The sequence below is a fragment of the Pinus tabuliformis genome, chromosome 4_1, assembly GCF_031772625.1.
Source record: "Pinus tabuliformis cultivar Carrire ecotype Pingquan chromosome 4_1, CPIR1, whole genome shotgun sequence".
In the NCBI taxonomy this organism is placed as follows: Eukaryota; Viridiplantae; Streptophyta; class Pinopsida; order Pinales; family Pinaceae; genus Pinus; species Pinus tabuliformis.
Window position 1 is genome coordinate 781,087,445 of NC_142303.1, and position 9,818 is coordinate 781,097,262.

General features: G+C 36.8%; 1 protein-coding gene across 1 annotated transcript; it reads left to right on the top strand.

Moving 5' to 3' along the window:
• Positions 1-7,170: 7,170 nt before the first annotated feature.
• LOC149178464 (uncharacterized) lies at positions 7,171-9,476 on the top strand. The gene is made up of 3 exons (XM_089422108.1): positions 7,171-7,556; positions 7,683-8,305; positions 8,620-9,476. Exons 1-3 carry the CDS (start codon positions 7,171-7,173, stop codon positions 9,474-9,476), a joined length of 1,866 nt encoding a protein of 621 aa, XP_089278234.1.
• Positions 9,477-9,818: the final 342 nt, after the last annotated feature.

The following is a 9,818-nucleotide window of genomic DNA, read 5'->3' on the forward strand; positions in this document are numbered from 1 at the left end:
TTGATATTCTTTGTAGGTTTAAAATATGCACTTCAATTTATGTATTAGTATAAATGCATGCTTCAAGGAATGATATGGTTATTTTTGTTTTTATTTCTTAGGTTTAGAAAACACTAGGTAGGCCAAAATTCTGGTGGACTCATGCCATGGGAGACCACCTAAGGTATTTCTTTAAGGCCCTATTAATAACTTTCCAAGGACAACACATTTCATGGCCAATTGATGCGGTCTCCCTCCCTCATCTTTGACCTCTAACTTGCTAACCTGGAAGCAAACTTCTACTTTTTTAAAAACAAGATTATATATATGTGTGTGTGTTTGTGTGTGTGTGTGTGTGTGTGCGTTTTCCAATGAATTCGGTATTGTACAAGTGCAATGCTTTGTGTAAGACAGATTATGTACATATTTCTATTTTCCATGCTACATGGGTAATTCTTCTACTTTGGTTAATTATCTCATATTTTCTTTTCATATCCACCTGTAAAGTGGATACTAGGATTGGTCCCTAGGTAGGGTCTCTTTCCTAATTCTCCATGTCAGAGGAATACTTAGTATTTCCTGTAGAAATACTTAAGTTAAATACTTTGTCCTTTAACCGACAACTATCCTGTAATAGAACAAACCCATAGACACATATACATATACATTTTATTGACAGATTTGTTAGTAGAATTTATTCATTCACCTTCTTGAATTCACTTAGAAAACATAGATAAATGAAATCCTACTTATTTCAAATTCCTAATTCTGACTACAGAAATAATATATTTCACACAATTTTTTCCAGATATTTATATGTTTATCGAAGGATTTCTATAAATAGATTAACGACTTCCACATTCCTACTAGGAAAACCACTTAGTAATTTTTCCTCAACTTCACCCCCTTAACCCCAGGTAGGGTCCTACTAATTATGGGTTCAAGTCCAATTTTTCTCTCATGTTCGTGCCTTTTTTTATTATGAATTCCTTTATCTCCCGTAGTCCTATTTAATATAAATTCCACCCATGAAATTTTTCTCGAATCAGGTATTTCTTTAGCAATCTACTCATCCAACAATTCATATTGTATGGCAAAAATGGAGGATTTTACGTTTTGTTCCTACCCTCATCCTAGCCATAATTGATTCCAATTGTTTTCATGGTAGTTAAGAGTCTAATCTCTCACATGATAGCCTTTAATATATTTATAAGAACAATAATACACAAAATAGTTTTCTTTTTAGTAATCAAAATAAATAGTTTACATTTTCATAACATATTGCTTGCACCACTTTGACTTTTCAGTCACATGTCCAATATAAATGGCATAAAAAGACAAATTTACCAAGGATATGACATCTCCCCTCTGGTTAAAAGAGAGCGCCATCCTCAGTGTTTTTATATTTCCATTTTCCTTGAGAAGACATAGGAAAAGCTTATTTTATTTCATCTTCCATCACCTAGGTGGCTTCCTTAGGCCCAAAGTGCTTCCATTGAACTTTAAACTAGGAAATGACCTTATTTTGGAGTGTAGTTTCCCTTCGGTCCAAAATTTGTAGAGGCTCGGTCTGGAACTCACCTTCAGGTTCAACCTGTACAACATTCCAATCGATAATATGAGCATGATAATGTATATTTTTTCAAATGATACACATGAAATACATTATGAACCCTAATGTGGACTGGTAGTGCTAGTTGGTGGGCCACTGACTCTACCCTAGCTAGTATTTCAAAAGGACCACAAAACTAATGGGCTAGTTTAGCATAGTTTCCTAATTTTAAAGAAATATTTTTTGGTAATACTCTAATATATACATGTTCCCCCACTTGGAATTCCATTTGTGTCCTCTAAAGTTCGCGTACCTTTTATCCTATCTTGCAATGCCTTTTAGGTTCTGCTTGATCTTCTTCATCATCAGCTCCATTTCTTGGAGAAAATCTAGCCCTAATTTAAGCCTATCTTTAGTTTAACTCCATGTTAAGGGGATATGGCGCTTCCTTCCATATATAACTTCTAAAATAATCATCCTGAGTGATTCCTTATAACTATTGTTATAGGAAAACTCAATTAAATACAAATAGTCCTCCCATTGTGTGAGTTGGTTCATTACGTACATGCGTAGCATGTTTTCAAGGATCTAGTTGACCATTTCGGTTTTCCCATCTGTTTTTGGATGGTATGTAGTGCTGAAATTTAGTTGTATACCCATTCCAATAAACAATTCCTTCCAAAAATTGAAAGTGAATTTTTCATCCCTCTATGATATAACAGCCTTTGGTATTCCATGAATTGCAAAAATTTATTCCATGAAAGCCTTTGCCACCTTTATAGCTCTATAAGTAGAAGGAACAAGTATAAAATGAGTAGCCTTAGACAACTTTTCTACCATAACCATAATAAAATCATGTTGTTTCCTAGTCTTTTGTAACCCAGTAATAAAATCTAACAAAATTACCTCCCACTTCCATTCTGGTATGGGAAGGGGGTTTAATAATCTTGCTAGGTATTGATGCACCAATTTTACTTGCTGACACTCTTGGAATCTTTCCAAGTACTCAACTACCTCCTTCTTCATATCACACTAGATAAATTCCTTTTTAAGAGTTGTGATAGTTTTTCAAAAACCCAGGTGGGATGAAAATGGTCTTTTTTGGTGTTCATCTAATATTAGTTGTTTAATCTTGACCATATCTGAAACATAAATTACATTTTTAAATGTTAAGAACCCATTTTAATTAAGTGTATAATCTGGTTGTTTTCCATGATCCATTTTAATTTTCAACTTTTCACAAATTTGATGATAATCTTTATCTTCTAATGTTCTTGTATTAATCTATTCTATGAAATTTGTTTCAACAATACTTACTGTTAACTCACAAATATGATTTAAAATTCTACTTAGCATGATTTCCACTTTGTTTTATTTTCCTTTTATATGTTTAATGTTGAAGTCATATTCACCCAAGAAGGTCATCCATCTGGTTTGTATGGTATTCATGTCAAGCTAGATGAAAAGTATTTTAAGCTCAAATGATAATAATTATGGTAAATTTATTACCAATTAAATAGTGTCTCCAAATTTTATGTGTGGATGATTGGATAGTTTCTCTCATAATCCTTTAATTTGTAGGACTCATAAGCCACCACATGACCTTCATGCAAGAGTACTCCTCCTAAAACTTCCAAACAAGCGTCAATACAAACTACAAAGTCCTTATTAGGATCTATTACTTTTAGCACGGACGCAATAGTAAGTGTTTTAACTGTTCAAAACTCTCTTCACATTTTTTAGTCCACTCAAAGTTAACCCCTTTACTCTGCAGAGAGATTATGGTGGCCACTCGCCTATTCCATTTGGACCCTCACCATTGTTTCTTTTAGTTTTTCAGTTTCGTTAATAGTAGCACAATTTACTATTTTTGGCAGTTTTTTGGGTCCTGAACTTCCAGAGCCATTTTGAGGCCCTAAATGACGTTTTTTGGAAAAATTGCTCAATAATTTCAAAGGAAATCACATCAATGTTGTAGTCCTCGGAGAGATATTTCCAACGAGATGTCATACACGTCAAACGGAGATAATATGACCAAGTTACAACCCTGGGAAGTTGGTTTCCCAACTAACCCCAACAGGGCCCATAAACGCTTGGTGTTACATCTCCTCAGGTTATGGTTTTAGTTGTTTAGGGTTTTTCTCTTGTTGTTCAATCATAAAAAGGCCCTTGAGTCTCATTGTAACTCAATTTAGAGGCATGTAGCCACCATATCTCTTCTCAGAGATAAGCTACCATCACCCGAGCTATCTTATTTCCATTCTGTTTGTAAGCATAGTTCAGTATTTTTCTATTAATGAAATGAAGTATTTTTCTGTTGCATATCTATACTTATGATTATATCTGTAAGTTGTTGTGTTCCTGTTTAAATCTGGATCAATGCTAATTTAGGCAATCCCTCTATAAATTTGCAATAGTATCCTGAGATACCCATGAATGATTTAACATTTGTCACATCCTTAGGGAATAGCTAGGGAAAAATGGCCTTTACCTTTTAAAGATCCAAATCTATTTCCTCTTTAGATATAACAGGGCCTGGATACTATATTTTATCCTGATAAAATTCACATTTGTTGAAATTAGTGTACAATTGATGTCCACATAAAGTCTACAACATTATTTCTAGATGTTGCTTGTGCTCATCTGGTGTATTCTAGTAAATCAATATATCATCTATAAATATTAGTATGAAATTTTCTAGAAACTTGCTAAAAACACTATTCATCAAACATATAAAGGTAGAAATAGTTGCATTTGTAAGTCCAAAAGGAAGCATTGTAAACTCATAATGTTTGTATCAGGTTCGGAAAGCTATTTCCAGAATGTCTTCTTCTTTAATCCTCAGTCAGTGATAACCAAACCTGAGATCTATTTTAGAAAATATAGTTTCTCCCCTTACTTGGTCAAATGAATCATCACTTATTCTTAGTTGTCAAATTATTAACTTTCCAGTAATCAATGCTTACCTAGAATGTACAATCTTTCTTTTTTAAAAATAAGACTAGTGCACTCCACAGTGACACACTCGATATAATGTATAATTTTCTTAATAATTCTTGTAACTGCATTTTAAACTCCAATAATTATTGTACAGTCATCCGATAGTGCACTATTGATACCTAGACAACTGTCCTGGTATTAATTCTATGGAAAAATCTATGTTTCTCTTAGGCAGAAACCAAGAAGCTAATGAGCAAATATATCTTGATAGTCTTGAATAACTTCCAAATCATTTAAGGATTTAGCTTGCTTATATTGTGAGTGGTCTTCCACTTGAATGATAAACAGCGTGCATCCTTTCCTTTAGCCCTCTTTAAATGTAAAGTAGATCTTTGTCGAACATAAATGGCCCTAGGTATGCAATGTATAATTTGAGTTTATCCATTTTCTAGAGTGTAAGTAATAATATTATTAAGACAAATAACAATTTCCATGTGCCCCTCCAACCAGGCTATCCCTACCGGAATTTCATATGACCCCAGTGGCATAATGTTCAGATTCATGGTGATTTGGTTCCCATATAGAATAATAGCGCATGTCTTTACCCAATTTGTAATGTTTCCCTTTGTGCCAATAGACAACTGGACCAACCATGAATTTTTTGTATTTTTTAGAATTTAATTTACATTTTTCTATAATCTGGGGACTAACATAATTCAAACTAGCACCAGGGTCTATCAAAACATAAATAGGTTGGTTTAAAATTGTACCTTTTATCTCCACCATGGTGGATTGATGTTTTCTGTAGCGCTCTTCCAATGATACATTGATTCATGGAATATCCTTGACCACATCGTTAATAGTGGAAGCCTCTTGAATATTATGTATATTCTACATAGATATCGTATTGTAGGGGCAATTTTTCACAAGATGGGGTTCTCCATAGCCCCGACATTTTAACGTTTCTTTATCTTTCCCATTAAATCCCTTATTACTTAATTCATCATGTTTGGATCTAATCTAAGTTTGTGTCTAATTTCTTTGGGTTTGATTAATATTTTCGCTAAATTTTGACCCTGAATGTACTTACCAAATTGATTAAAAGATACATGTTTTTCTCCTTTTCCACCTTGGGAAAAATTTTTCTTCTTTTTATTTGGCCATGATCTCACATTTTCATTTCTCTACTTAGCCTACTGGTAGCATATTCTTGCTTTTCTAATGACCTCATCCATTATTTTGGGACTATTATATTCAATTCGTTCTTTAAAAGAGAGAGGAAGACAGTTAATAAAGTGTTGTGCTTTATCTTTTTCTTCTCACATATATGGTACACACCTCAAAAAATGAGTAAATTTTTCCCCAACTCATCCATTGACATTTGACCAAGTTTTAAATCATGGATTTCATTGGCCTTGCCATCAAAATAATGTTCAATTAAATATTATTCCGTAAAAATCCTCTGAAATTCCTCCCAATTAACATTATTATTTTCTAAATTATACATTGTTCTGACTTCTTCAGACCACAAAGAAGATGTCCCTTATAACAGATATGTAGCTGATTTGTATTTTCATTTAGTAGAATAATTGTAGACTTGAAAGTACCTATTGATATTAAGAAACCATTCTTTTTTCTGCTTCTTCAGACTCCTCATCATAGATTGGGGGTTCATCTTCTTGAATTCTCCTTGTAGTTCCTTTTTTGGCCTCTTTCGATGCTTCAAATGAATTTATTGTTAACTGTGCTCTTCCTTCCCATTGGATTTAGCTTATCTTCTTTCAACCACCTCTTTATAAGTCTTCTTCATGGATGCCTCTCCTGAGTCCTCTTCCTCCCTTATTGTTTCCACAATATTGGGATTGGATCCGTCTATTAGGTTTTTAATGAGTTTCTCTTGTTCTGCACTAACTTTTAACAATTGCTCATGTCCTACACCGAGGTTCCCTAACTCTATCCATATATTTCTCACCATATTCATTAATTCCGCTATGGGCACTTGTGCTTGTTCACCCAGATGTACCCATATTCCATCTTCACCTATGTTAATGTCTCACTATGGTTCTACCATCGCTTCTCCCTTCTTCCTACTCTTCTTCTTCTCCTATGACAAAATATATATTCATTCTGTTAAAAAAAATCATGGTAAAATTATAGGCCACATTGTTGCAACCTATATTGTTATGATGCCATATGTAACATCCCTCCTCAAAAAGATTTTCTTTCATTCAATAATGCACTTGCTTCAATCCTCACTTAGCTAGGAGTGAAGACGGTAGCGGCTCGAACATGGCGATCTAGGGTTTTCCCAAACTCTACAATGAAGCTCTGCTCTGAGCACTGCACCCCTGAATCATCGACTCTGAAACTACTGACGACTTCACACGCCAGTTATTAGTACAACCTCAATGGAAACCCTGTCGGGGGAGGACTCTGTGCCTCCCCCCATGGTGAACCCTGCGCTTCTGGCCAAGAACAGATCTGACAAGGCCTCTGCATCGCAGACGCAGACAAATCAGAATAAGCCTGATAAACAGAGTGGACCTCAGGAAACAAAAGCTATACCCCAGGACAGGCAACAAAACTCTGCAGGAGAAGATGAAATGCCCAAAGTAACCTCTGCGACTTGCAAACCTGTAGCAGCAGAATGACCAAAGATTGAATTGCCCAGTCAACGAATCAACACCCAAATCCAGTTCATGAAAGATCATGCACTCATTGGAAAATTTATTGGGTTTTGGCCAACAGAGAAAGCATTACAGGGATGGATAGTAGCCAAATGGAAACCAAAAGGGCACATCAATCTGCAGCTAGGACCAAAGGGGTTCTTTACAGCGATATTCAACTGTATCGAAGATCGAAACAGGGTCATCGACGGTGGCCCTTATTTCTTTAACGCTGCAGGTCTGTATCTACGTGATTGGGTCGAAAGATTCAACCCAGACAAAGAAGATCTGAGCTTGGCACCAGTCTGGATCCGGTTATACTCCCTGCCGCTGGAGTATTGGGATGAAGAGTCATTAAGAGATATTGGAAATGGCCTGGGAGAGTTTATAAAAATTGCAAAAGAAACAAAACTCAGAAGGTATACTTCCTATGCCCGCATCTGTGTCTATATGCAACTGAACAAAGCTCTTCCGGACTCGGTAAGTCTATTTCATGATGATTTTGAGTGGATTCAGACAATAGATTATGAACATGTCCCCTTTAGGTGTAGAAAATGTCATGCGCATGGACATCTATTCTGTGATTTCCCGCTTAATGCAAAGCCCTCTTCCAATGCCTCCTCAGAGCATACTGATCCAGATGGCTTTACAAAAGTGAACTCTCGAAAAAGGAATCATAAAAAGCCTGCTTCACAACCCAAAAATCCCCCGGCTAGCAATTTTAATCCCTCTACTAGCAACAGCTTCGATATTCTAGCTCAACCTGCCTCTTTGGTCTCTGATCCCTCCATGCACTCTTCTGAGCTTCCCAAAATGCCCTCCGTCATCCCTCATTCTGATTCCACTCCTGCCCAAATTCCCAAGCGAACCCAAGTTCCCCCCATCTCCTCTTCTATTAAAGAGTCGGCCTGGAAACCCAACGGTATGGACATTGATACTTTTTTTATTGATCCCAAGCATGCAGATGACATCTTGGCAGAGAGCAGTGAACCCAAGCAGATGGAAGAAGAGCCTGAAAGTATCGACTTAGGAGACTTGGACATTTTTGGCCTTGAGCAAGCATGCAAGAAGAAAGAATTTGATAAAATTCTAGCAAGACAGCTAGAAAGTCTAGAGGTCATCCTATCCAGAGCACATCAGCAACGATCTTTAGGAATTCAACCAGGAAGTCAGTGGGATGGAAAGAACCTGCCCAAGGACACCAAGAAAAGAGGGAGAAAGACAGATCTACAAAGAACCATCCTCATTGGGGAAATGTTGGTAGAATCTGGTAGATATTCTAAACTGACAAAGTACTACAGGCCGCTCCCCAATCCTGAACCATGAAGCTCACATCATGGAATTTAAGAGGGCTAAATGGCCCTGGGAAATACAGAATGATCAAAAACATGATACAGAAGGAGAAACCTCATATCTTCTTCATGCAAGAAACGAAATGTAACAGTACTTTTCTCAGTACCATTCTTTCAAAAGCCTGGCCAGGTAGCCACACAATTGTAGTGGACGCTATAGGCACCTCGGGAGGATTAGCAATAGCATGGAATGCACAGGCCATTATGCTCACGGACTTCCATGCAAACCATCACTTCATACAAGCTACCTTCCATATCATAGGGACCAATGTGCATGGTCACCTCACTAATGTTTATTTTCCACAAGTTGTTGTGGACAAAGCAACAATTTTGGACACACTCACACTGCTCAATGCCACACGGGTTCATCCACTCTGGATAATGGGGGGTGACTTCAATATGATCACTAAATTAGAGGAAAAAATAGGAGGACGAATCAGACTGGACAATGAAAGTGAGCACTTCAAGGAGTTCATTCAAAGCAACTGGCTAATTGACCTGCCTTTCAACAATGGAATGTTTACCTGGAATAACAAAAGATTCGGTCCCCATCAGATCGCTTCACGGCTAGACAGATTTCTGATCTCAGATAATGCTATCCACCTGGGAGGAGACCTTTCAGCCTCAATTTTTCCACTTTCAGGATCGGACCATTGGCCCATTTCGCTTCAATGGCAAAGACCCGGAAATTCCACTCGAAGACCCTTCCGCTTTGAATCTTTCTGGTTGACACATCCAAATTTCAACGATCTAGTTCAGAATGCATGGAAAAGTTTTCGTCCCCCAGCAGGCTCCAAAATGTTTCAATTCCAGCAAAAGCTTAGATTCCTTAAAGCACATATCAAACAGTGGAACCAAGCCACCTTTGGAAACATTTTCCAAGCTCAAAAAGGCCTTGCTCAGGAAATGGAGAAAATCCAGCAAACTATCATAACTGAAGGAAGGACTGAAGCTCTCATAGAACAGGAAAAGAACCTTCAGACATAGATTACAGAAAGAGAAAAACAAGAGGAAATCCTCTGGAAACAAAAATCTCGAATAAGATGGTTAAAGGAGGGCGAGAGGAATACAAAATTCTTTCATCGTACTACCATCCAGAGGCGAATGCATAACAACATCACCCAAATTCAAAATCAGCAGGGAGACTGATTGGAAGAACATGAGGATATTGAAAAAGAACTCCTTAAGCACTTCAAAATGGTCCATCAAGAACCTGATATCAATAGACAGCCAGCAATTGAAAATATTCTCCCACACATACCGAAAGTGATAACAGATGATCACAATCAATTGCTCCTCCATCTAGTCTCTTTACTGGAGGTTGAATCA